The sequence below is a fragment of the Paramormyrops kingsleyae genome, chromosome 19 (genome assembly GCF_048594095.1).
Source record: "Paramormyrops kingsleyae isolate MSU_618 chromosome 19, PKINGS_0.4, whole genome shotgun sequence".
NCBI classification, from domain to species: domain Eukaryota; kingdom Metazoa; phylum Chordata; class Actinopteri; order Osteoglossiformes; family Mormyridae; genus Paramormyrops; species Paramormyrops kingsleyae.
In genome coordinates this window covers 13,375,911-13,403,220 of record NC_132815.1, presented here as the reverse complement: position 1 = coordinate 13,403,220, position 27,310 = coordinate 13,375,911, and the positions used below count along the sequence as shown (strand labels likewise).

Sequence of the window (27,310 nt, the reverse complement as noted above, 5' to 3'; positions counted from 1 at the left end):
AAGTTATTTGCATTTTAGCGCTGAAAGCCGGCCAACACACGACCTTCTGGCAGTTGGTGATTTCTCTCTTTTCATGTCTGCGATACCATTTAATCATCATGAAAGAGTCAGTGTGGATAATAATAGAATACAAGAAACGCGTTTAAACTTGAATATCAGAAACAATTAAAGTATAACGGGACCGGTGACACAAAGCCCCGGTTAATGTATGTTTACTTTAAACTGCTCAGCTGTACAATCTGTGGCTTTACTCCAGAACAAAGTTGCTAAACATACATATGCATGAATGTATAAATTAACTGTTCCTATGTTTTTTTTCTTTGTCAGCACTTTTTGGACGAGTTCCTATCTTTGTTCCATACACACTGGTTTATGTTATTGAGTATCAGCTTCGTTTCCCACTTTTTTCCGGTAGTATGATAAAATGGGCATCATTTTGCATTCGGGTTTGTGATTCTGAAGAGACGGATCACATGTAGGACCTGGGATAGTGGGGAGCGGTTTCTCGTTTTATTGAATTTTTATTGAAGTCCGGATGAAATACTGCGCATGAGCAATATGAGACAGGTGCATTGTGTGAAAAGACAGGTGCGAGTTGCTTTATTTCCAGTAATAACGACTTTGCACAATATACACCTCTAGGCGCTAAACTATGTGTTTGTCTAACTGAGGTCTATTGTGAGCTGAATCGTTGTGTGTTTCAGCAGTTGAGGCCGGTTTACTGTGTTAGAATAAAGCGGTACACTGTTTTAAGGTTTTCGTTTTTTTCTTTTTATTCTGCTTCTGAGCTTCAGAAACGGAATGGAGTAAAATAATAAATACTTACTAATAAAACATAGAACATTTTGTTATATAAATTTCACGTTAAATATTAGTCCATAGGATTCGTCCAGCATTAAAATCAAGCAGCACAAAGTTTGCGTGGGGTCGGATTGCAGACTTCGCTTCCCTGAAGAAAGCACAGTCTCTCTGGGAGCGACATGGCGTTAATGAGTCGCTCGCCTCCCAGTTGGTGTCTGAAGGATGGACCTGCGCTTTCACCTGCGGTTTCATTAGATTAGTAGTTATGCTCCGCGGTGACCGCTACCAGCACGGCATTAATAATTACACTGGCAGTTTTGGCGAAGGCGCTTTCTCCCCGCCCCCTTCTATGGTTCCGATGATATGTCAGACTTTCTCTCACAGAAAACAAGTAATTTAACCTCTTTCTCTCCTCGACGATTGCTGCAGTTTAAATGAATAAGTCCGTCCATAATAACAGCTGTTTTCAGTTCTCCGTGCTTCGTTTAACAACACACGGACTATGTGTGTTTATGGTATAAGTTTATGTTCCTTAATTCTACAGCTAGGCCTATATCAGGAATTGTGGGGAAATAAAACAGCAGACTTAAGGATTTAAAAATATAATATTTCAGTTTAGTTCACCGTTTGACCTTTTCAGTTTAATCTGAGTTAAAACCAAAACATTGCATTGCTCCTCTTAGTTGAGACAATGCAAAGCAACTGACAGCTTCATCCTGTTGGAGAGCTGGGTGTTTTACTTCAGCATGGGTTTAGCAGTCTATCTTGTTTAAAGGTACAACAGCCGATCCCTCTTGGGACTGTATCCCCCAGCCTTAAAATTACACAGCTGTCTTTATCTGCTAACCTACTCGTTGCCTTTAATGTTATTTTTTAGCTCTAATAACTCATTTATTAAACTCTGCCTATTTCTTTGCATATATATGTGTGTGTTTGTGTGTGTGTATATGTATGTGTGTATGTATATATATATATCTTTTTATCCGTTATTCCAACTTTTTAAAAATCATCCTTGTTTATTCCAGCTTAACAGAAACACACTGCACTTTAATTGGTTGTGTTCTTCCCATAATGAATGGCTTTACTTAACTGGAACACTACAAGTCCCACATATAGGAGAGTGCTGTTCCTATCGACCGCTTTACAAAATGAACTTTGCTGTGAAGATTTCAAGTGGGTGGCAACTGTTTATCTGTTATCTGCTTTTTGGGGGAGTTTAATTTTTTGAAAAAAGACTTAGAAATGTAGAAATCTTGACAGATGTCTTTAACATTCTGAGGGTAATTCGTAAATTTTGAATCTTTTTTTTTTGTTTTTTTTTTTTGGTGGATCCTGCAGGAAATTTTCTGAAGGCCAGTTTAGCTGTGTAAGTAGCATAGATAGCTGTTACATCACTGCACAGTGTAGATTGTTCGTTATGATGCTGAGCAGTTACCCACCAACCAACAATGTACATAATTATTAGGGACCGTATAAAAGTTGTCCTGACATATGACTGACGCTTGTATGGAACATTTCTTATGATTAGGATTTGAAACCCACCAGTGTTTTGCCAGATTTCTAATCATAAAATAAACCTAGTTGATGTTGCAATTAGTGTCTAATACTGAGACCAGTTGGCTGAATATGATGTGTTTTGTTCGTTTTCCCTCTGAGTATGGCACACTTAGTCACATGCTCTTGTTGGAGAGATTATATACTGTATTCCGTGACTAACAGGTATCATTCTGGACATTTGAACAGCAGAATTTTACTTTCTGGTGCTGTACAGGCATTTATTTTGCTTGCTTCATCTTAAATCATTATTATTTCTCAAAAACTTTTATTTTAGGGAGCGTATTCATTGCTGTGATTGTAGTGTGCGGCAAATCCGAGTGGCGTTGGGTGCATTTTGTTTTATTCAGGATTGAGGTCAGGAAACTTGGAGAAATGTAAAGAAAACGATTCATTGTGCTCTCGCTCTGTTGGACAGGGTCCCAGGATTGTCGAGCTGTGCCCAGCTGACAGGCTTTTGAGGATGGAGCAATAGCAGCCCAGTGATGCCTGACCATGACAGCGTAGCCCTCTTAAGCAGACAAGCCAAGAGACGAAGAGTTGACATTGGCGTGAAAAGGACTGTAGGGACAGCGTCTGCGGATTTCACTCGAGCGAAAGCAGCCGTGTTCAGTGCCATGAATCCCCACAGCTCCGAGCAGGACGTCGAGTGTTCGGTGGTGCAGCACGCGGACGGAGAGAAGTCCAACGTGCTCCGCAAGCTGCTGAAGAGGGCAAACTCATACGAGGATGCCATGATGCCCTTCCCCGGTGCCACCATCATCTCCCAGCTCCTGAAGAACAACATGATGAAGAACGGCGGCAGCGAGTCCAGCTTCCAAGGAGGCGGGCTTTCCGGCACGGGCTCGGAGATCCACCAGGAGGACGCCTGCAGTAACTCTTCCCAGGAGTGCCTCTCGCCCTTCGGCCGGCCAGCCGCCAGCCAGCTGGACGTGGAGCGGCTCAGCGACGAGCACCTGAGGGCCAAGCGCGCCCGAGTGGAGAACATCATCCGCGGCATGAGCCACTCGCCCAGCGTGGCTGTGCGCACCGGTGAGCATGAGCGGGAGGGGCCGCCGCAGCAGCCCGGAAGTCCGCGCGAGAGCTACCGCGAGAACAAGCGCAAGCAGAAGCTGCCCCAGCAGCAGCAGAGCTTCCGGCAGCTGGTGTCGGCGCGCAAGGAGCAGAAGCACGAGGAGCGCCGCCAGCTGAAGCTGCAGCTGGAGGACATGCAGAAGCAGCTGCGGCAGCTGCAGGAGAAGTTCTACCAGATCTACGACAGCACCGACTCGGAGAACGACGAGGATGGGAACCTCTCGGAGGACAGCCTGCGCTCCGACAGCGCCGAGCGCCATGGGCAGGACATGACGGCTGACCGCTCCGACAACGAGATTTCTGACCTGGACCCCGGGCACTTTCTAGACCGCGCCCGGGCCCTACTGCAGGAGCAGGCCTTGTTAGGCGAGGGCGACAAGCAGAAGCGCGACGGGACGCGGGCGAAGGGCCAGGGGCCGCCCTCCATGCACGCCGAAGGGAAACAGCTGGCCGAAACCCTCAAACAGGAGCTAAACACGGCCATGTCCCAGGTGGTGGACACTGTCGTGAAGGTCTTCTCCAAGCCCACACGCCCAGTTCCTCAGGTCTTTCCACCCCTCCAGTTGCCTCAGGACCGCTTCGCGGTGAATGGAGAGAACCCCAACTTCCATACAGCCAATCAGAGGCTTCAGTGCTTCAGTGATGTCATCATTCCCAACCCCCTGGACTCCTTCGCCAGCCTCCAGGTCTCCAGCTCCAACGACCAGACGGAAGCCTTGCCTCTGGTGGTCCGGAAAAACTCCTCAGACCACCAGTCCTCCTCAGTGGGCCCTCATGGCACCCACCACCACCCATCCCTGCATCCATCCCCGCTGAGTGCTGCTAGCATGGGCTTCACCTCTCCATCTTTCCGGCACCCCTTTCCACTTCCTCTCATGGGTTACCCTTTCCAGAGCCCTTTAGGCACTCCGTCGACTGGCTACCCCGGCAAGGACAGGTCCTCTCCGGAGTCCCTGGACCTGTCCAGGGAAACCACCAGCCTGCGGACCAAGATGACTTCCGGTCACCTGCACCACCATCGTTCCCTCTCGCCGTCGCATCCAGCCAGTACCACTGAGGGTCTGTCCTTGTCGCTCATTAAATCTGAGTGCGGGGACCTTCAGGACATGTCTGACATCTCTCCATATTCAGGAAGTACAATATCCTTTTTCAAAAGCAATGGTGTGTGATCTCGGTCTTTCTCCTGCTGCTCCTAGTTCTGTTTGTGCCGCTTCTCCCCTTTTTCACAAATGTCTGCTCAGATACAGAAACAGGCATTGTTTTAGACACCTTTCTCAGCCTTCCCTACAGGTAGATTCAGCTTGGTCTGGAACATCTGATGCAATCTTGCAATTTTAATTGGCTACACCACTGGTTTCAATTACTCTTGATTGGTGTAGGAGGTCTGCGGATTGAGATGTCTGGAGGAGGCTTTAATATTCAGTCTGTCTATTAATAGTTCTGCTTAAATTCTTTGCACTCCTAAAAAACCAGAGGTGTAAAAATCAATTTAATCTTTTCCAGTTTTAACTTTGTAAGTTGTTTTTATGTTGCTGCGTTTGGCTTCTGAAATGGCACTGCTCATTTGCGCTCCTATTATCACAAACGAGCATCAAAGACTAATTTTGTGAACGCTCAGGAATTAATTACTATGTCTAAGCACAAGTGGTAGAATGGAAACGGGCAGCTGAGCTCAGTGCATTCGAAAGGGGGGGGGGGGCTCGCTAAAAAGTGGGCGTTTTGTTTTCTCCTGGTCCCGACACATCGATCCGAAGGGTACGGTGATGCAGCGGGTCGAGCGGCGCTGTTCCCAGGGCGCGTTTGCATTAAGTCGCCAGGAGAAGCTCCGTTTTCTCCGGCGCCGGTTGGCGCTGCCTGTGCAGAGGTACAAAGCGCCACTTAAATCGTGGATGTGGTTGAGGACCTGTTTTTAAAGAAAAGACCAGGGTAGAGCATGAAGACCATGTCTGCTCCCCCCACTCACGCTTCTACAATAGGCTGTAGGGTATAATAAAGAACCTTGTTCTGTCTGCTCTTTCTTATCACATTGTAAAAAAGAATAATCGCAGTTTCTATTCTTATTTGTTATAAAGATTTGTTGACAACCTGAGGCACCTATTTGCTGTTGCTAGGCAGCCAAATAATCCCCCCCCCATCTCCTTTGAATGCTGCGTTAACAGGTGTTTGCTGGTGGCTGTTTATCTTTCATTTGTACTTGTCTTTCTTGACCCTGAACTGAATGGTTTCCAGAATCACCATCCCAGCTCTCCCAGTGCAGTAAGCTGTGTATCAAGAGGCAGCTTTTAATAGCAACACCATGAAACATTTTTCACCTTCAGTCTTATTGCTAATTGTTATAATAATGAATAACGACAAATATCCAGTATATTTCACTATATAACTAGTTATATAATTAATTTATAATATGCATATTGTCTCCTTAACATTGATTTCTCCTGCTAATAGTATTTATACTGTAGCAAAGTGAAAAAAAAATTATGGTAAATAAAATAACATTTTATGATAGAGCCCCCCCCCCCCGTAAAGTAATCAGCATGTCATCCGAAGGTTTGGTCTCTTACTCATAGGACCCAGGTTGTACCGAAGTAGCCGCTGTTCTCATTGGTGCTCCGGCAAGTTTGCATGATGTCACAGTGGTGGACGTTAGATAAGCTGAATTAGTGTTTGTACGCTGATGAGAGCAGGGATGGTGACTGCAGACGTGAATCTTTTTGGGGCTTTTGTGATGCCAAAGACTCACTGCCTGTGAACCTGTTATGTTGCATTACAGCTGCCTCTTTAAATAGGAATAAAATGGTTTCATAATTATATAGGTTTGTGAATTTAGGCTAGTCGTTGACCAAAAGCAGGTCTCCCCATGTGAAAAAGAAAAACAGATTGCCTCTCTGGGTAATTATAAGAAGTGTGGTTTTCACAGTTGGCCGATATAACAGATTTCTAGTTCCCGTCGTTCAGGCTAATTGAAATTATTTATTAGTGGAATTATTGTTCTTAATCCCATGATGGTGTCTCTTTGCCCTGAGGAAGGCAGATCTGCACACCCAACAGAGCCCAAGTGCTTTTCTTAAATTGAACGCACTCAAAATTGCCACTTGTGCCAGGACACTTTGCCCCGGCCTGGACGCCGTACCTCTGCAGGCTTGCAAAGTAAAGCTGCGTAATCAAATAAGTTGTATTCAAATAGATTAAAGAAACAGACTGTTGATTGTCTTCACCTGGGGGAAGAATGTCCTTATTGTTTTTTTTTTTTTGTTTTTTTTTTTTTTTAAATGCAGCCTCTTTGCATCTCACAAAAATAGGCTTTTTTCAGTTTCTCAGAGGATTTGCATTGGGGGGCCGGGCGCTGTAGCCCGCTGAGACGCAGGGGCAGGTGACGCACCTCGCCGGTTCCGTGTCTCGTAAAGCACCGGCACACAAAGGAATCTTCCTGACCCTCTCTGGAGAGCCGGGCCCGAACGGCCTGCTGGAGTGGCCTTTTGTCTGCTAACTGTGCAGGGGATTGGCCATTTCAAGTCATGCCTTTTGGGACCACCCCAACCCTCCTCCCCACCCCCTAGTTTTTGCTCGTTTTCTTCATCTGAAAAGCATTTCTAATTTTGCCACAGTCTGATTAAAAACTCAACTGTTTTTTTTTTTCTCCTCCATCCTGTTCCGGCCACATTTATCTCTTAAGAGTGTGTTTAAAAAAATCATTTAGTACCACCTATATATAGGTTTTGTTAAAAGTTACTTACCGTACTTGCTAGACTCTCCTGTTTAGGGTCCAGACTTCCTCTTATTAAGCAGTTCCTGACACTGGCTCGCTGATGTGTCCGGGCAGCTGTCTGTGGTGAATTTTTACTTGACCTCATCCAAGTCTTTGCCGTTGGGTTCCCATTAACGTGAAAATCAGCTGGAATTTGTAGTTCTCGCTCGATACTGTGTCTAAAGGCAGATTGGTAAGACTTACCTCACATCTGTGTGATGCTTCCTTATCAAAAGCTGACGTAACATTCCCCTTCCTACCCGGCGTGCTTTTATTTACGTGAGACTTTTCATGGCTGCTGTATGTCCACTGAAGCCTTTTTCATGACTCATTGTTCATGTATGTATCCTGGAAACCCGTCGTCTTTTCTTGGAAGATGAGGTGTGTTTACCAGGATTGAGAGTTTTGTGTTTAATGTCCACCTAATTATTACCTCCCTACGCTTGGTTGGCTGCTGCCTCAGACGACTTACATTTTTCAACATTTGTCTTCTATATAGATATACTGGTGTATCTGGAGTTTCATTATAATTTGTGGTCCTTTTCTTCCGGAGGTGGTGGTGTTTTACAGGAAATGTTGTGCAGGTAATGGATTAAAGCAAAAACAAACAAAAAAAAAAAGAACAGTTGAACCAAACATGAGAAAGGAGGGTGACGGTGAGCCTCTAAACAGATTTGCCTCTTAACTGAGATCACTGATATGAAATGTTTACAGATCTCGCCTGCAATTTCAAAAAATAGCATCTCCGTATAACAAATTTTTATTAAGAATCTCACTTGGACCCCTTATCCATCCTCATTTCCATGCTGAACCCTTACTCTGCTCTCTGTTGAGTAAATAATAAATACTTCATTTTTTCCCCATGATCTGAGGGAAATTAGTTTGGCTCCTTCAAAAGTCCTGCCTGGGCGGGAGGGGACAGCTTGCAGCCTCTGCTCCCTGTGCTGTTATTTCGCATATGCCTTATGACAGATGGTAGTATGGAGAGTAATGCCCCTTTATTCTTCCCTATCAGACTAATGGAGGTCACCTCTGGGCTCTCTCAAGTCCCTTCCTTTGGCACAAGGAGCTTGTCAATCATCTGTGCCGTCATTTAGCCCCGGGAAGGCAAAGAGGCTCTCGCCAGATCCCGACTCGCTGACCTACGTTTGGCACCAGCTGCCGTTTGTCCGCGACGTTGTGATTGTGTCCACCTCTAAAGCGAACAGCCGAAAGATATCACTGTCACACTTTATTCGACCATTTAAACATGGTTAATTAACCACTCGAAAATGTAAAATTTCATCTACTTTTTTAATTTTATCATGCAGTGTCCATCCAGACTTTGAGGAAGGAGATTATGTTATCGTATAGTCAAAAGACCACAACAAAATATGTGGTTATAGATGTCTGTTTTTGGCATTTTTGGCAGGAAATGTTTTGATGGATACTTTCGCTCCGCTCCTTCCAGGGGTGGGACGGCGCGAGAGCCGACCTTGCGGGGGTCACATTGATTTCCCTCCCTCATGCGTCTTCATTTCGGATAAATTATAAAGCCGTTAATTTGCCGAGGAAATGGCATGGCCGGTCTGTGGCACAGATGTGGCCAAAGCCGGCCCGGTTGCCAGCGTGGGGGATGTGCCAGCTAGCTAGGGGGATAATTGGAATGCTTAGATTGCTCCGGTTAGCCTTGCTTTCTCCTGGGACCTCTTCAGCAGCTCCTGTTTACAAATCTGGAGGGCAATGCTTTTCCCAGATAAATAGGGCCTTTATTACGGTAAGTAGGCATTTATTGATCTGCCGTCCCGCACGTATTGATCAGCCGTCGATTTTACGCCGTCGTGCATTTTATAATATTTTTTTTTTAACGGAAGAATGGAGTATTGTCTTTCTTGGCATGTCTGGTCACAATCGAAAGCTCCCCTTTAGCGTTGGAGTAACAGCTTTCTTTGTCAGTATTATGCAAATTTTTTTTTTTGTGAGGAGGGGGAGGGTGAGGCTTGTCTTAGTCTGCTTGTAGAATGTAGGCTTCCTAGCTTAGGTGATTTATTTTTTTATTTTTTTCTACTTTTCGGTTTCTGGTGGTTAGATCCATCCCCATGTCTTCCTTGACTCCGCGCTTTGCAAATTCAGGAAGGGCTCTCACCTAATCACTTGAAGAAGGCCAAGCTGATGTTCTTTTACACCAGATACCCCAGCTCCAACATGCTGAAGATGTTCTTCTCTGACGTGAAGGTAGGTCATGCTATCTCCCGCCTTGCTGTGCTCCTCTAAACTGTTACCAATTTTTTTTGTGGATCCGTCCTGATTAATCTCGGGCATGTGCTTGGTCATAATTCCCTAATAGAAAGAACCTTGACATCCCCCAGTTAAAATCATATCTAGCTATTTTTTCACTTAAATGTTGTTGTTGTTTTTTTTTTGAGGTCCACAGAAATGCAAATCTGTGCATCACACCAATGCACGCTGTGGTAATCAGCAGAAGCTAACGCTCGAAACTCTGTGAGCTGTGTGTGTGTGGCAGTGCATTGTGCCTCTGCGCATGGAGAGCGTCAAATGAGAGGAACCCAAATTAAGAACAGAAACAATGGCCCTGATTGTCTCTTATTTACAATTTAATTTGTTGTTGATGTGGTGTACAGTGTGCATATGAGGGGGCCAGATATTGTGACAGATTCAGGGCACATTATTCAGATGAGGCAGCAAGAGGTTGGCGCTCCCAGCAGCCCCCACACCCCCGTGCCCATGGAGGTCGCGTCCCTGCAGCCAGGGTCTCCCATCCCAGGGTTCAGGGGTCCACCTTCACAGAACCTCCCGGTAGCCCCCGCGTTAATCCTGCCACACAGTCATACAGAAGCTGTCAGACCCACCACTAGACACTATTATATTAAAACCCAATAGTTTTAACAATTACACCAATACAGCATTTTTTAAGTCACCGTTAAAATCAAACCACTTAGCTATTTGGGATTTTTAAACAGCTTTTTTATTATTATTATTATAAGCACATTTTCTTGAATCCTTAGTTTTTTGTCTTTAGCTTTTCTTCCCCCTCATAACCTTGTCCTTTCGTTTCCTTGGGAATCTTGTTCCTTTTTTTTTTGTTTGTTTTGTTTAGTAAATACGCGATTTGTCATTTTGCCACTTGCATGTTTAAATGTTTTGTAAACCATAAAGTACTGACGCACAAAAATGCCACAATGCGTCTTTTACTGTCTTGAGAAAAGCCAGGATGCGTATCCATGCGATGCTCCCAGCCAGGTGGCCAATCCAGGGCCGGCTTTCGGCTCACATGACCGGTTTCTAAAACAACGTCAAGCAGTTGGGGTGGCAACACCTCTACAGAACTGCAGCGGACTACTTTGCTCGTTTGATCGACTAGTTGGCAAGTGTGGGAACCAAGCATAAACAACTAACTAATTGTTGGATAATGAGCCTGGGAATGACTGGTTTAAGATGTATATTTGGGGGTCTGAACGGACGATAATACACGTGGGAAACCCCACTAATTGGGAAGACTGCAATCCTATCCCTTTGGCTAGACTGCCGTCTCTGCGCAAGTGACTGAGAACGTTAGCTTATCGATGACTTGCCGGACAATAATCTCTGTAGTCGATCAGGGAAAGGGTGCCTTGAAGCTACTTTGTGACCAGTCTGTGTTTGGGGGTAGCTTTGTTAACGTACTTTATGGTGCAGGTGTTTAAATGGGGTTACAAGAACGGCAGTTTTTTATTTCAAGATCTACGCAGCTTGATACTGACATTTGACGGAGATCTGCTCAATTGTGCTATTCCAGTTGTTTCACGTTGGTCCCGGTGCTGCTAGTGCACTGTGGAGTTTGGGTCAGTCAGGTTTTCATCCTCCCCCCTGGTGATAGCAGACCCTAGCGAAGTGTGCCGTTTGGATCCCTGTTCCGGCGACGGGGTCGTGTTTCCCAGTGCCGATTGTGTGGAGTCAGCCGGTTGTCAGGTAGGGATTAGCATCTGAGCTCTTCCTCAGAACTACGACAGGAAGCCATTTGGGCGTCTTCATAAAGGTGAGGGGTTTTTTTTTCTCCAGTGCAGGCAGATGCACAGCGGCCTCTGTCTAATTTCCTGATGTGTCCCAGCGTAGCAGATGGCTGCGATGAGACTTGCGTTGATGCTACATTTGTTCAGCATATGTCTGGTGCGCAAAGTGACTTACTGGCTTACCGGCCCGCTAATTTATGCAGGTTAGCCTTGTGCTGCGACTCCCTGGCTCAAGGCTGTGGAAGGAACATTAGTCAAGAAGGATGCATCTATTGCCTTTACTGTCATTTATCCTGGGCTGGACCATGGTGGGAGGGGGGGGGGGGGGGCGGAGCCTGCAGTTTATCCCAGGCAGCATAGACCACAAGGCCGAGGCAGATATACACCGCAGGCAAACTAGAGTTGCCAGTTAACCAAACTGCATGTGTTTGAGCTGCGGGAGGAAACTGAAGGAACCTGGTGGAAACCTGGGAGATGCAGGGAGGACATGCAAACTCTACAAACACAGAGCTGTGGCAGCTCTGGAGGTGTGAGGCAACAGGGCTACTCTGTACGAGAGGAGCTGGGATCTCCTCGTGGGGACATGAGGTAAAAGGGGTGGTTTGGAGTTTGCCTGTCAACACATTGCAGCGTTACATAGAGCAGGCCGAGAAAAGCATCCCCCCCCCCCCACCCCGCCCCAACTTCGCCTGACCACGGACTCTGAATAAGCCGAACCGAGCCCTACAGCCATGCTTGGAAATCCCAGGCTCGAACCTGTGCACTTAAGAACCTGTGAAAACACAGTGGGGGAGTGTGTGTGTGGGGGGGGGGGGGTTGGAGAAAGTGGCTAAAAAAGAAAAAGTGGGGTGGGATTTCATGTCCCTCATCGGGTTTTTATCGGACAGAAGGAAGTTGCCGGAGGTGTGTTTTTATTTTGTGCCGTGGAGTGACGTCCGGGGCAGGTGATTGCATCAGTGGCGGCGACCCTGATGAAGAGCACCGCTCGTCTGCTGGCTGCTGGCTGCTGGCTGCGCTACGGAGCGATGACCTTTCACAGGCCCGTGAACACGGCCATGAGAGGCGGCCCCTGCGGCTCACCCTCACCCCCCGAGCAGATGAAGGTGTCAGGCTGATTTGTTTTATGGGTCCTCCGACTATGTTTCTTGAATATTTAGACATTTTCCCTTGCAAATACACTGGAGCAGAGGTGTCCCAGGGGAGACCTTAATCAAAGTCTCTGTCTCTGGTACGGAGGCAATGCTGACCTTTCGCTGAAGCAATTAGGGGCCTTTTTTTGTACGGAACTAGAGCGGGACAGATGCTGCAGCGTCGCCCCGGCCCGGCTCTGCCTACTGATATTACAGCGTCCTTTGATTCTGCTTTTGATTTTCCTTATTATTTACATCTCAAACTGCAGGATCTATGCAGATGTAAATATTGCTGCTAGTTTTTGGGGAAGCATCAGAAATGTTAATGAAGTGATCTTGAGATGTACAGGAGAAAAAACAGTGACTGTCTTTGAGATGTGGTCAGTTTTTTGTTGCCTTGTTGAATATGGTGGAATATGGTGATCTTATCAGAGGTCATGTGTGGTGTATATGTGTGTGTGCGTGTCCCCACAATGTGATAAAAACTGTTATTTTGACCTTGTGGGGACAATTTTTCGGTCACCACAAGGGGGAAACTCAATTTTAAAGGAATCTGTGAATGCAAACAAACTAAGAATACCAAAAGCCTTGTATTTTGTTTGGTTACTTATGGTTAAGGTTAAAACTGGATGGGGTTAAGGTTGTCATTGTTAGGATTAGGGTTTCTCCCATAAAAATGAATGTATGGTCCCCACAAAAATATGAATACAAATGTGTGTGTGGATTAGGTTTGTGTCCCCCACATTGTGATAAAAACCTGTTATTATTTTACGTTGTGGGGACCATTTTTCAGGTCCCCACAAAGATCTGTGAATGCAATCAAAAAACTAAAAATGCCAAAAGACTTGTATTTTATTTGGTTACTTAGGGTTAAGATTAGGGCTGGGTAGGGGTTAAGGTCGTAATGTTGGGATTAGAGTTTTCCCCATACAATGAATGGAGAGTCCCCACAAAGACATAATTACAAACCTGTATCTGTGTAATGCGTGCAGTGTATGTGTGCTTTGATACTGTGTGTATTTTGGGATTTTGTGCTTGTGTGATTTTTTGGTAGAGTGTGTGTGTGTCACATATGTTTTGCATACAGTGTGTATTTATGTGTAATTTGGAGCAGTGAATGTGTGTGCATGTGTGTGTATTTTGATACAGTGTCTGTGTTTTTGCGTGCACGTGTCTCCGTGTCTCTGCATTTTGCTACAGTGCATTTATATGTGTTTTGGTACAGCGTCTCTATGTGTGTGTGTCTGTGAGTATTTCTGTACAGTGCCTGCGTGTGCGTGTGCGTGTGCGTGTGCGTGTGTTCATGCCTGTATGTTTGTTTGACTAGCAGATGACATGACATTTAATTGCTGAGTCGCCACACTGCAGCCGCGCGGCTCTTTGTCTGCCTCCCTGCTATTCCGATTCCCCAACAATGCGCTTTAAATCTCCCTTTATGCACCCCTGTCAAACGATGTCATGCGCACTTACTTTTTTTGTAGTCTCCGTTATGTCATCCGAGGGCCATTCCAGAAAAAAATCCCCCCCGGCCGTCCCCCCCCTCCATAGCCTTGTTCGTATGAGACAATGTCTTGTAACAATACTGGAGTCTAATCTCCATGTCAAAGCAATTCTCATCCCCCAGTGAGCAGCCTTCTATCATTTTGTAATGTTTTGTTTCTTATTCTGAAAGAATTAGAAAGGCACAGTAAGCCGGCGCTGGGCTTTGCGCCCTTATCTCAGTGTCTGGAAATGTGCACGGGGTATTTTGCTGGCGAGATAAAAACAGGAAGAACTCCAAGTTCAGCAGATCCTAATAGGTTTAAGTTCTATTGAAATCGGCTACCGGGAGATCAGATAGCTGGGGCCCTCGCTTGCTGCGTGTGTGTGTGTGCGTGTGTGCGTGTGTGTGTGCGTGTGTGTGTGTGTGTGTGTGTGTGTGCGTGTGTGCGTGTGTGTGCTCCCCCCCCCCCCCCCCCCGAAAATAGCAGGAGCTGGGCGGGCAAGTGTATAATTTTTTCAGGGGGTTACTTAGGCATTTCAGCGCTTGGAGGCGGGAGTGGTGCGCTGACGACTCAATCGGCCCTCCGATTATCTGTAAGGAGTCCCTGCGATTAGGATTCAGGGGAGGCCTTTTGGGAAACCGGCCTGCCTTCTGTTTCCAAGCCACTCAGATTGGCTCCCATGAATTTTCATTCACTTCATTGTCTTGAATTTGCGAACACAAAGATGTCCTTCCATACAGTAATTAGCACCCCCCCCCCCAAAAAAAAAGCCCTCTACTCTCTGCTATTCTATCTCAGCTGGGGGTGTCATATTCTCATGGCCACTTCGATAAGTGCTTTCTGATATTTAATTAATGTATGTTCTCTTTAATGTATCCCCACCCCCACTTTGGGGTTTGGGGTGTGCCGGGGAGGGGGAGGGGGGATGAGTCCCCACAACGAGCAAGGTTTAGGTCCGAATCCCTGGCAGAAAGCCTTTGAGATTTATTGGGTGACTTCTGAATACAACTGGCCCTTGCATGGAACCCCAAGCCACACCCCCTCCCTGCATAGCACGGGTCACCTGACAGGGTCAAAGGTCACAGAGAGAGGGTGTTCCCTGAGATGCTTTGCCACATAAGTAGTCCAAAATGTGCATGTCATGGAAGGAGAAGGGGAGACGTTGTTTCTTTCTGATTAAGATGCTTGTTACGTCACTGCTCAACAGAGGTGCACGGCCGTAATTCTCAGACAAATGCAGCTGGCCATATTCAGGTTTTATTTTTCCTTAGGAACGGTTTGAATTTAGCTCTGCCGCGCTCAGTGACTGTGCTTAAAGGCCCCCGATGTGGAGATGCCTCGGGGCAAATGACAATTAACCTTTCTAGCAGGTATGGAAATTCGCATTCAGGTGCTCAGCAGACGCCAGGCATGAATGTGATTACATTTTAACCGGGGGACCAGTGGGGCGAGACAGCAGGGTCTGCTCTGTGAGGGGGGGGGAATGTGCTGAATCAGAATGGACCATTTGTGGTCGTACTGAACCCATGTGGTGTATTTGTGTGGTTAGAAGCTCTGAGGTGCGATTTATGTACCAAGGGTCATACCAGGAAACAAAATTTTTTGGTGTATATAAGTAAAATTAATGAAAAGTGAAGCATGTGCCTGATCCCTCTGAAAACGAGCCTGGAGGAGTGTGTGGGGCACACATTCGGGGTCCGCGCCTGGCTGTGCCAGTGGGGCACCTGCCTGCCCCCACCCCCACCTCATCGTGTCCTCGATTGAAACTCTGGCAAAGTGGTGGCTCGGCTGCCTCCATGCATTGTGAGTGTGGTTTTGTGTCCCCACAATGTAATAAAAACCTGATACTTTTTACCTTGTGGGGACATTTTTTCAATCCACACAAGGAGAAACAATTTTATAAAAGTATGTAACTGCAATCAAAAGACTAATAATGTTTTCCCCTTAGAAATTAATGGAGAGTCCCCACAAAGATATAATTACAAACCTGTGTGTGTGTGTCCTGAGGTTATTGGAACAAGAAAGCAGAAAGCAAGTTTGCTTTATTTCAGGGTTACTGGGTTAAAAATTCCATTCAGAAGACTGCAAAGGCTTCTGGGGATGAACATGGCTGGTAAGAGAGGAGAAGATGGCCGACTGCCTCTTGCTGGTGTGCGTGGGGCCCTTCTTCTTTGCCCGTATCAAGGTCAGCTGCCAACTTTAACGTCCCGTTTCGTGTCTCGCCCCCATTCCCCCTCCCCACCCACAGTTCAACAGGTGCATCACCTCCCAGCTCATCAAGTGGTTCAGCAACTTCCGCGAGTTCTACTACATCCAGATGGAGAAATTTGCCCGGCAGGCCATTGGTGATGGCGTGACCAGTGTGGAGGAGATGACCGTGAGCCGTGACTGCGAGCTCTTCCGCGCCCTCAACATGCACTACAACAAGGCCAACGATTTTGAGGTATGACTCCTTCCGGTAGGCGGAGCCTGCTTTTCAGTCACATGGCATCCAGGAGCTCCTCCCGCCTAACCCATCCCCCCCACCCCCCAGCCTACCATCTGTGATGTCACCCCTCCCATTTCTGATTCTCCTGATATCTGGCTCGCTAGGTTTATTGGGTTAGTGTTTCCGTGTTTTCTTAACGAACTTTAGCTTATTTGTGATTAGCAATGCAATGTCTGCAAAGGGAAGCTATTAAAGGTGGTCCGTCAGCATCTATAAACACGACGTGTCCGTCACACTTCCCGGGCTGGCTGTAGGGGGCGTCCCTCCTCGCCATCCTGCCTGTGATGTTGCGAATTCCTGTCGGAAGAATGCCGATATTCTGATTACGGTGGAAGCTATGTCATCACCCGGGACGTACTCAAGCCGGGGGAAATATTCACACGTTCACATGAAAGGCACACTTCTCGAGAGCAGGAATCTCCGTCCGTCAATAAAGGTTACTCCACGTCCTCTGTGTTTTCCAGGTCGGCACGCTTCCTCTGTGAAATGGAGTTGTCAGCATCAAGGTCATGTGTCCTTCCATATTGGGGGGGGGTGGGGTGGGGTGGATGAAGAAGGTGTTGTCCGGGGGTTGAGGCGTCCTTGTCAAATACAGCGCGCGCCATAAAGTACCGTCCTCACATCTGCTTGTGTCCACGGGGACTTTGTCCATTTAAATATGATCAAAACGCCTTCTGGTTCTCAGCACACAGGAAATAAAGTCCGCCCCTTTAATCATTTGAATAAGTCCGAGAGGCTTAAGGGGGCAGCCAGACAGGAGGGATGGGTGTGTCTTCCCTTGTTACTGGGAACTTTTTAAGGAACTCTGTCCAATTTACATGCAGAGACTTTGAATTTGCAAACTGAAAGGTGAAAGACAGTATGAATAAGACTTTTGTTGCAGGAGATGTTACGTTGTGGCGGGGCGGTGGTGGTGATTTGAATATCGGGGGGGGCGGTTCTCTGCAGGTGTCTGGGCAGGGAGATGGAGGAGCTGATTAGGACGTGACACAAAGAAAATTGCCCAGCAATGCAAATTTTTTTTGTGTGTGTGTGTGAGAGAGAGAGAGGGCGAGAGAGAAGCACCTGAAGTACGTTTCGGGAAAGCGTCAAAGTTTGTTTTAACATGTACGTGATACTTCAGAGGGCAGCATGACGTCTGCCATTTCCCCGGCGCCCCTCGGAGACCCTTAACTTACAGCATCTCATTCCCACCCGTCTGTCCGATTCTGCCAGATCTCGCCGTTAATCCAACCTGTCGCCGGTGCCAAGCCGCTCTCCCCGCTTCCACATCGTCTTTGTCGGATCTCCCGTCTTCCTCCTACTGTGTCGCCTCTTTCATCCTCCTCGGATTTTATTCCTCCTATGCCCCCCCCCCCCACGACCATTAAGGAGATAAATAAATAAATTAGAGCTGAGTGCCGTAATTGCTGCATTCCTCGCCGGCAGGAAAGGATCCAGCAGTAATTAAAAGACTTCGCTAATTGCCTTTTCTGCTGCCGTTTTGGCATCTCAGGGCCGCGTTTCTACGTGTATACCCCTCCCTTTGGAGTTCTGCACCTCTGCCGTGGAAGTGTGAGGGGGGGGGCAGCCATGTGTTTAAACTCATTTCCAGACACGTAAATGTTTGCGTTGCCATGTTGAAGCCTTCATCTGGCACCGTGGGGAACCCCCTCCCCCCACTGAAAACTGTGATCACACTGGTTTGCGGTGATGGGCAATTTGCCATGATCGGTCAATCAAAGCCCAGGCTTTCACTGAACCACGGGCCACGCCCATGGTGAAGTAACCCGGCCGGAAGGCATGGTAGACCAGTGCCACCTTCCCATGTGACTGAATACTGCTTCCTCATTGGCTGACAGCTGGCGAGCCCAGCGGGGTGACGATCTTCACGAGTCACGGACAGGAGGCCCCACCTTTGCTGTGACTGTCCATAAGTCTCCCGAAAGTGACATGGGGACATTATTCATTTCTTTTTTCCTTTTGTAAATGTACATTCCGCTGCACTCGTCATGTTGGGATATCAGCATGCTAGGATATCAGCGTGTTGGGATATCAGCATGCTAGGATATCAGCGTGTTGGGATATCCTGAGCATCGTAATCGGGGGGAAATCTTTCTCCTCACTCGTCATGAATGAGCCCACCATACTAGGGCCTGTCAGCATGTTTTTTTTTTTTTGTGGGGTTGGGGGGGGGGGGGGGGGCGGGCTGGTAGGGTGACATTTGTGGGGAATAAAAAGGCTTTTTTGGTGAATGCTCCTTGCTAGGGGTGGTGGTTTGGTGGGGGGTGGGGGGGTTCACATTTCTGTAAGGCTCTGATGTCAGGCATCACCTTGCCTCTCTCTGCCCCTCCCCCCTCCCCCCTCCTCCCTCCCTTCCTCCCCCTCGCCATGCAGCTGAGCACTTAAAGGAGAAAGTGTCCGTCCCTGCCAAGCCCCCCCCCCCACGACGTGTCCCTGGACAGCTGTGGTATCTGCAGCCCGGCTGTGTGACGCAGTGTCACATCACTTACCTCTTTAGTCTCTTCTAGGGGGGGTAAAAGGAAAGTTTAAAAAAAAAAAAAGCACAGTCTCGCCCCGTTTTGTGGCCACCTCTGGCCTATCGTTTACATTCCCTGCCCCCCCCGAACTAGCTTGTTTTTACACCCTCCCATCTCTCCCTGTCCCTCAGGTGTCACGCACTGGAAAATTAGACTCCGGTCCTGTCCCACACTGTGCCTGTGGGGGGCACTCTCTCCGCTCCTAAGCCTATTATTTAGCAGATCCATCATTAGAAGGAGAGTTCTCTCTTATCTGTCACCCCCCCCCCCCCCTTCCCAGCCCCCTCTACTCTCCCTCTATCCTCTCCTGGTCTGACCTACCCAAAGGCCTTTCGTAATTAATAGTCCTCTTGAGACGGGTTCAAAGTCTTTGCGGATGCTGCCTTCTTGGCCACCACACTCCTCCCCCGCCTCCCTCTCTCTTTCCCCCCCCCTCTCTCAATATCCATTCTGCGTTCTGTGCCTCTACACACCTCGGCCACTCTTTATCGGAACGGAACGGGAATCATCCCTCTCCCATCTGGCCGCTTAAGTGCGGAGAATTCCCACAAACTCTCTGTCGCTAAATCATAACGACCAAAGACTATTTGTAGGTGCCTCCTCCAAGCCACAGTTCTGAATAACTTGCGGGACGGATTCTGGGGGCAGGGGGGAGGGGGCTGCCAGCCCATGCGCTGAAGTGACAGTGAAGCACTTTTGAGGCGATCTCTTGTTCCATGTCTTCTGGGTCACGAGTGCCGGTCCGGCCTGACGTCCGCCGGCGCCGCTGCTGTCCTTCCAGCACATCTGGCACCACAGTCCTGACAATGAGCGATCTGTGGCCGCTCGCCGATTCCTCATGTGACCCCCCCCCCCCCCCCCCCCCACCGCCTCATGAGGCCAGCCATTGTCTTACAGCCTCACAGGTCCCTGCTACCCCGAGAAAGGTCGGCACCTTCCATTCCAGTCTCACCTGCCGTCCTGGGAACAAACACGGGGGCCGGAGCGGACTCTGGGAAATCGGCTCGCTGCTTCCCAGACGCGGCTGGATTTACCCCTTCCAGTGAATTTTTAACCAGCCACAGATAGGAATGAGGATTTGACATTGGAAAGAGTCTCACGGTCGTCTTGTGCTGATTTTCCTATCAAGCATTTCAAAGTGTCCTTTGTATCTCGGTGGATGTGTTTTTTATACGGGGGGTGGGGGGGTGGTTAGTGCTTCTGGTCCTCAGACTGGGAGATGTGAAGCCCCAGTGGCTTGAAGGAGCAGGTCAGGCGTGCCCGTTCTCTGGCCATGCCAGCTGAAGGCGGGGGCCGTTTCCTCTTTGTTTGCTCCCTGTGGGTCGCTGCCATGTCTGGGCATCCATCCCCCGGCAGCCGACCACCCCAAACCCCCGCCCACTGTCCTCATGCCAGGTAACTGGCTCGCTGTGCTTCTGAGAGACAGGGCTCACCTGGTTTTTTGTTCCCCACTCGAGGTGACTGTGCCCCCCACCTTTCCCGGGGGGTGGTTGACAGTCGTTTCCGGGGAGTGCATCGGCAGCCAGGGTTACAGGCTCGGCCCAGAAAACCGACTTAAAAATGCCACAGGTCCCCGTGGACTCTGGGAAGTGGAAAAGGAGGAAGAGAAGGCTTGTGGGCAGGGGAGACCCCGAGACTGGGGTGGGGGAGAGGGGGGCAGGAAGGCGGGGGGCACATAGGCGGGGGTAGGACAGAGTAGGACAGAACAGAGTGGGGCAGGAAGGTGGGGGCACCTAGACGGGGAAAAGGAAGGTGGGGGGGCAGATAGGCAGGGGACAGGACAGACTGGGGCAGGAAGGCAGGTAGATCATAGTCAAAGGGCAGGACAGAGTGGGGCAGGAAGGTGGGGGGCACATAGATGGGGGGCAGGAAGGCGGGAGCAAGACAGCAAGGGGCAGGAAGGCGGGAGGCAGATAGGCAGGGGGCAGGACAGAGTGGGGCAGGAAGGTGGGGGGCACATAGATGGGGGGCAGGAAGGCGGGAGCAAGACAGCAAGGGGCAGGATGGAGTGAGGCAGGAAGGCGGGAGGCAGATAGGCAGGGGGCAGGACAGAGTGGGGCAGGATGGAGTGAGGCAGGAAGGCGGGAGGCAGATAGGCAGGGGGCAGGACAGAGTGGGGCAGGATGGAGTGAGGCAGGAAGGCGGGAGGCAGATAGGCAGGGGGCAGGACAGAGTGGGGCAGGATGGAGTGAGGCAGGAAGGCGGGAGGCAGATAGGCAGGGGGCAGGACAGAGTGGGGCAGGAAGGCGGGAGGCAGATAGGCAGGGGGCAGGACAGAGTGGGGCAGGATGGAGTGAGGCAGGAAGGCGGGAGGCAGATAGGCAGGGGGCAGGACAGAGTGGGGCAGGAAGGCGGGAGGCAGATAGGCAGGGGGCAGGACAGAGTGGGGCAGGATGGAGTGAGGCAGGAAGGCGGGAGGCAGATAGGCAGGGGGCAGGACAGAGTGGGGCAGGAAGGCGGGAGGCAGATAGGCAGGGGGCAGGACAGAGTGGGGCAGGATGGAGTGAGGCAGGAAGGCGGGAGGCAGATAGGCAGGGGGCAGGACAGACCAAAGTCCTTGAACTGGGCCCAGGTGCTGCTGCAAACCGTCTGACCTGAGGGTGGCGCCGTGGCAGCGAGTCGCAGGCATCTATGAGGGGGGAGGGTATCTGACAGGCTCACTACAGCAGCAAGGGGGCCTCCCTGGGCTTGCAGTTGCCTGTTAGGCATGACATTGGTGGGGTGGGGTGGGGGGGGGGAGTCCTCTCTCTTCGTATGTCCCTCACCAGTCCATGTCTGATTGGATGTCTCCCTCAAAAAGCAGCATCACTTATTAACTAGTAATGGAGCATAAACTATAAATGATGTCGCTGCTCACCTTTTAGACTGTGAATAAATTTGCAAGTGTGTGTTTATGCTTCCATGCTTGTGTGCATGTGCTTGTATATGCATGTGCTGGTGTGTCTGTGATTGCGTGTCCGTATTCTTGCATGCGTGTTCTTGTGTGTTTGCGTACGCATGTCTGCTTGTGAGATTTTTTTGTCCATAAAAAGATGATGAATTTTTGAGTGCTACATTTGATCTGTTTCTCTCTACCCAAGCCCCCCCCCCCCCCCCCCCCCCTATTTGGCGTTTAAACCCCCCCAGGGTGGCTGCACACTGGCACCTACTTAGCATCTTCCTCGTAAAGGAGGCGAGGTCTGTGGGGGGTGGGGGGTGGGGGTCACATTTTCTGACATTTTTTTACAGTATTCTTTACATTAAATAGGACAGAGCATTTGTTCCCTTTTTAGAAATGCGGTTCCCTGATTATCAGCGATGGAAGCCCACGTGGATGTGGAGCAGACCCCATGGTCTTCTAGCACGTCACTGTTCCCTTTGCACACGGAAAATGTCCGTCAGAGAGATAATGTCACGGAAAATGCCCGTCAGACCTCCTACTGCTTGGGAAATCAGGCCTGAGGGCACAAGACAGAGTCTTGATGTAAAAGGGGTGAGAGAATTGATGACTTGGCAAAACAGCCTTTAAATTTAGCTGGTTTCAGTAGAGCCCGGGTTGACGTGGCATCCCCGCAGGACTCCTCAGGTCCCCCGCGCCTGTCCGCGTGATCATCTCACTCTCCTGAGGCCCAGGGTCCAAGCCCATTAGCATACGTATCTCTAACGGCGAAGCAGACCGATTTGTCACAAGCGGAGTAGCAAGATCCAACTTTATGTTCCTGATGCAACATTAAATGAGGTGTAAGTGACCCTTATTCCCAAATTTGTGGCCTTGCTGATGTGAGGTCATCGCGGTACACTTAGTTGAGATTGGTCTATGTTCCGTTGCTGTTTATCCAGTGCATGGTCACACAGAGCCTGAGGCCTCTCACAGGAAGCACAGGGGAGAGACATCCTGGGTCTCAGGGCAGTCCGGCGCAGGGCACGGACACAGTCACACTCTGCAGGCCATTCCAAGACGCCCGTACTGGAGGAAACCGGCAGAAACGGGGGAGGGGCACTCGAACTCCCGGCTCTGGAGGAGCCACTGCGGGATCTGGGGCCTGCCGCTGGGGTTCAGGGACCTGCCACAGATCACAGGCCGTGGTTGGGGGGGGGTAGTCAGCTTTGTGGGGGCTGGTCACAGAAGAGGTCTGCAGTGTCACTATACTAATGACAGTAATAATAACAGGATAATGTGCAATAATAATACATCTGTCCATCTTCCATAAGTGCAGATTCAATTCAGGGGTGCAGTGAATCTAGAGCCTATCCCAGGACCTCCATCACAATATTATTATTATTATTAATAATAATAACAATAATAATCATACAAAAAATAATACAATAATAATAATAATACAAAAAATATAATAATATGAAATCGATTCTATAATTAGTATTAGTCAAAACTGTTAACGAGTTTTACAGTGTTCTTCTGCAGTAACCATTAAAGGACTGGGTGTTCCTATACACACACACATATACACCCATGGCCATTATGTCATTATTTCACCCCGGGGGGTCTTGACACATCTGTAGTCTGATGCATGTCTCCTCGTTACCCTGGCTCACTGCCCAGCCACCACCCCACCTCAGCTGACACTCTCCTCCTCTCTGTACCCGTGCCGCCTTCCGTCTGCCCGCTCTGCTCCTGGAGGCTAAGGCTGTCCTGTCCCCGCCCCCTCTCTGTCGCCACCCGGGCCTGGTCGCTCTCCCCGGCCCGCCTCCCACCGCCATGTCCCCCGACGGCGAGGTCACCCCCTCACGTCTCTCTTCACGTCGCTGCTCCGTGTCCCTGTCATTTTTCTTTCTCTTGGTCCGTGCAGCTGGGGGCCTCCTTTGTTAGATGCAGGTCATTAACACGCATTTGTTTGTTCCTGTTGTCCCCGACCCCCCACCCACGTTATGACTTAATTTGTGGAGTCGGGGGAGTGAGGTGGGGGGGGGGGGGGGGAACTTGACCTGCTTTGCTCAAGCTTCTGGAGTCAATGCCGATCCAGTGCTGGCGAATAACAAGGCGGGGGTGTTTATCTCTGCCCCCCCCCCTACCCACCCCAAGTCCTTGGAAACTTGTCTCACACCTTGAGAAAGCGGCACGTGGTGGTTGTCGGGCGATTCTCCTTAAGAACGGCCGCGGGGGGGCGGTCGGCAAGGCCGGCCGGTATCAGCACGGCATGGCCCTGTTTACCCAGCGGCCCGCCGGCCCGTCCATCCAAGGCTGCGCGCCTGCTGAACCTTGGTTGCATCAGACCGGTGGCTTTTGAAAGCATCTTTATCTCAGGGGGGAAAACCTGGAATTTGTTTGACTAAGTGACCCCCCAGCCAAGAGTTTATCAGAGCGGGAAGGTCTTAGCTCATCCACACTATTGATTACAGGAGATGAATGTGTGCAGAACATCAAGGTTTTTTTTTCTCCTTAATGGACAGTGTTCTTTTGAACTCTAGTGAAAATTTGAGGGACCCCCCCAAACCACATGTATTTTTCAAGCCCATGACAGATGAAATGACTCTCCCTTTCCCTGAGTTTGACCTTGGGGCTTGTATGCTCATAATCAGTTTGCCGGCTCTCTGGAAGCCCCTTCTGGCCCCTTCTGGCTCGTACCCATGTTCGCTGATTGTATGTTGTGCTATTTAGGCTGAACTATAGAGAGACTGGAATTCTCTATGGAGGCTCTCAGGTGAAGCGATTGATTCCCTCCTGGTCCATCTTCTTCAAGGTGAAGATGTTGGGGTGTCCTTCATCAGGGTTGGAGGGGGGGTCGTGATTAGATCTTCGAATCTGTTTTGGCCCTCTGCTGGTCAGAGAATGAGATGGCGTGTGGAGCACATTTAGGGATCACTCTCTGAGGAAATAAGGCAGTCTGGGAAGCTGTATGTTTTCCCAGGAGTGGAGGTGTCATCAGGACAAACGTTGGTTAGAGATTAACCGCCAAGGAACTCCGAGCACGTGGGGGTCCTCGCATCCTAAAGGCTATCGACCGCGAGCATCGCTGCAGCCCGCTTTGGAAAGCGCTCCCCCCGCACCCCCATAGGCGCGAGCAAACACTGCGGTATCTTCTGCCCTCTAATATTGAAAGATGTTGAAATATTTTGACCAGTTTCCCAAAAAAAAAAAGCTTAAAGCGCAAGCAGATCCGCTCTTTCGTAAACAAGGTTGATGGTTGGCGTCCTGTCGGGGAAGTGGGCCATGCTGGTGGCCTTGGCCGGACGACTCGGCCCGAGCGGCTCCAGGATGAGGGTCCGGGACTAGCTGTGTTAGCTAAATGCCATCGCTTCGCCGGATGGAAGCGTCTGGAAAGGGGGCTAAGATGGCACCGGTGATCTAAGGCAGCTCCGAAAGCCTCGTTTGGCCGGGGGTCATGCGGTGTTCTAAGGCAGCTCCGAAAGCCTCGCTTGGCCGGGGGTCATGCGGTGTTCTAAGGCAGCTCCGAAAGCCTCGTTTGGCCGGGGGTCATGCGGTGTTCTAAGGCAGCTCCGAAAGCCTCGCTTGGCCGGGGGTCATGCGGTGTTCTAAGGCAGCTCCGAAAGCCTCGCTTGGCTGGGGGTCATACGGTGTTCTAAGGCAGCTCCGAAAGCCTCGCTTGGTCGGGGGTCATACGGTGTTCTAAGGCAGCTCCGAAAGCCTCGCTTGGCCGGGGGTCATACGGTGATCTAAGGCAGCTCCGAAAGCCTCGCTTGGCCGGGGGTCATACGGTGATCTAAGGCAGCTCCGAAAGCCTCGCTTGGTCGGGGGTCATACGGTGATCTAAGGCAGCTCCGAAAGCCTCGCTTGGCCGGGGGTCATACGGTGATCTAAGGCAGCTCCGAAAGCCTCGCTTGGCCGGGGGTCATACGGTGTTCCGTGGCTTTATCGAAAGTAGGGGAGCATTTTAAGCAGCTTGTTTGTCACTTACGAGGCTACTCCACAACTCACCCCCTTCCCTCCCTCCCCCCCCCGCATTCACCCCCCCAACCCCTCTGCTGTCAGGAGGCAAGTCTCTCCTTGATCAATATTTACTTAACAAACAGCAGGGAGCAGGGGGAGTTTGCTCAGGGGGCGAGCAAGCACACAAGGGGGTGAATGAATGCTGGGTGAAGTACCGGGACCAGCTCGCCTCCACTCCTCTGACTCCCATCTCTCTCTCTCCCTCCCTCTCTCTGTATTTGTCATCTTGTGTTGGACAGTGGAAAGGGCCACATAATTTTCTCTTTTCACGCTGGTCCTCTTATCACCAGGAATGCCAGAGCTGCCTGGGAAGGAAGACAGCCGAAACAAAGGCAGGGTGGGAGAGCAGGCTGGCGAACAGGCGAGCAAGCAAGTGGGAGGGCTAGTGGTGGGCTGACTAGTGAACAGGTAGAGCAGGAGGGTGAACAGAAGGGTGGATGGGAGAGCAGTAGGGCAGGTGATAGGGCAGGAGGGCAGGTGGAAGAGCAGGAGGGCGGGCAGGAGAGCCGTAGGGCAATTGGGAGAGCAGGTGGGTGAGTGGGAGAGCAGGTGGGTGAGTGGGAGAGCAGGAGGGCGGGCAGGAGAGCAGTAGGGCAATTGGGAGAGCAAGAGGGCAGGTGGGAGGGCAAGTGGCTGAGCAGGAGGGCAGGAGGGAGAGCAGGAGGATGAGCAGAAGAGAAGGAGGGCAAGTGGGCAAGCAGGAGAGCGAGTGGGCAGGCAGGAGGGTGAGTAGGAGATTGAGCAGGAAAGCAGCATGGCGGGTAGTAGAGCAGGAGGGCGGCCGGTAGAGCAGGAGGGCAGGTGGTTGAGCAGGATGCTGGGCGGTAGAGCAGCATGGCGGGCGGTTGAGCGGGCGGTAGGGTGGTAGGGCAGGAGGGCATGTGGTAGAGCAGCATCGCAGGCGGTTGAGCAGGAGGGCGGGCAGGAGGGCAGGTGGTAGGGCAGGAGGGCGGGCGGTAGAGCAGCATGGCGGGCGGTTGAGCGGGCGGTAGGGTGGTAGGGCAGGAGGGCATGTGGTAGAGCAGCATCGCAGGCGGTTGAGCAGGAGGGCGGGCAGTAGGGCAGGAGGGCAGGTGGTAGGGCAGCATGTCTTATGAAATTTAGTTTTCTTGTGTCATCGAATTGAGTAAACAGTGTCGTTCATCAGATAAGAATGTATAAAGGGTAGGCATAATAAGCAAGGCTTCAGCCTACACCTTTTTCGGTTTTCTTATTTATATGCTTGTATGTTTGTTTGGCATGGGATATTGTTTTCGAGGACCGAAAATAAAAAATTATTATATATTATATTATATATTATATATGTATATTAATAATTGGTTAATACGCCTCAAACATCAGGCTTTCTCCCCATAAATCAGCTAATTTAAACACTTTTCTAAGCATATTTTAAGGTAATCACCTTTACTGATAGGCTTTAATTAATATGACTTTATTAATGGTTTCCTTGACAGTGTTACTGGGAGCAGCGCTGTGCTTTAAGATCACCAAGAAATCATTTGTCATTTATTTGTTAGAGTAAAATCTGATGCTGTTTGAAAAGGCACAGGGGCAGCAGTGGTGTAAAGGCCAGCCTGCCCCGCATCTCCGCCTCAGCCCTGCCCGGGGGGTTCGGGGAGCCGCCAAGGCCATATGAAATA

The 27,310-nt window shown here is 49.8% G+C and overlaps 1 protein-coding gene across 4 annotated transcripts in view; it reads left to right on the top strand.

The window, feature by feature from the left end:
* Nucleotides 1–27,310, top strand: part of LOC111841251 (prospero homeobox protein 1-like) — a 50,925-nt gene that overhangs the window by 16,841 nt on the left and 6,774 nt on the right. For 3 of the 4 annotated variants that reach the window (XM_072702915.1, XM_072702913.1, XM_072702914.1), the window contains 3 exons: nt 2,774–4,570; nt 9,283–9,388; nt 16,026–16,220. In XM_072702915.1, the coding sequence (XP_072559016.1) occupies nt 2,841–4,570; nt 9,283–9,388; nt 16,026–16,220 (2,031 nt within the window). In that variant the 5' untranslated portion in view covers nt 2,774–2,840. Of the gene's footprint in view, nt 1–2,773; nt 4,571–9,282; nt 9,389–16,025; nt 16,227–27,310 lie in introns of those variants that run through there. The other variant, XM_072702916.1, reaches the window with a different exon arrangement.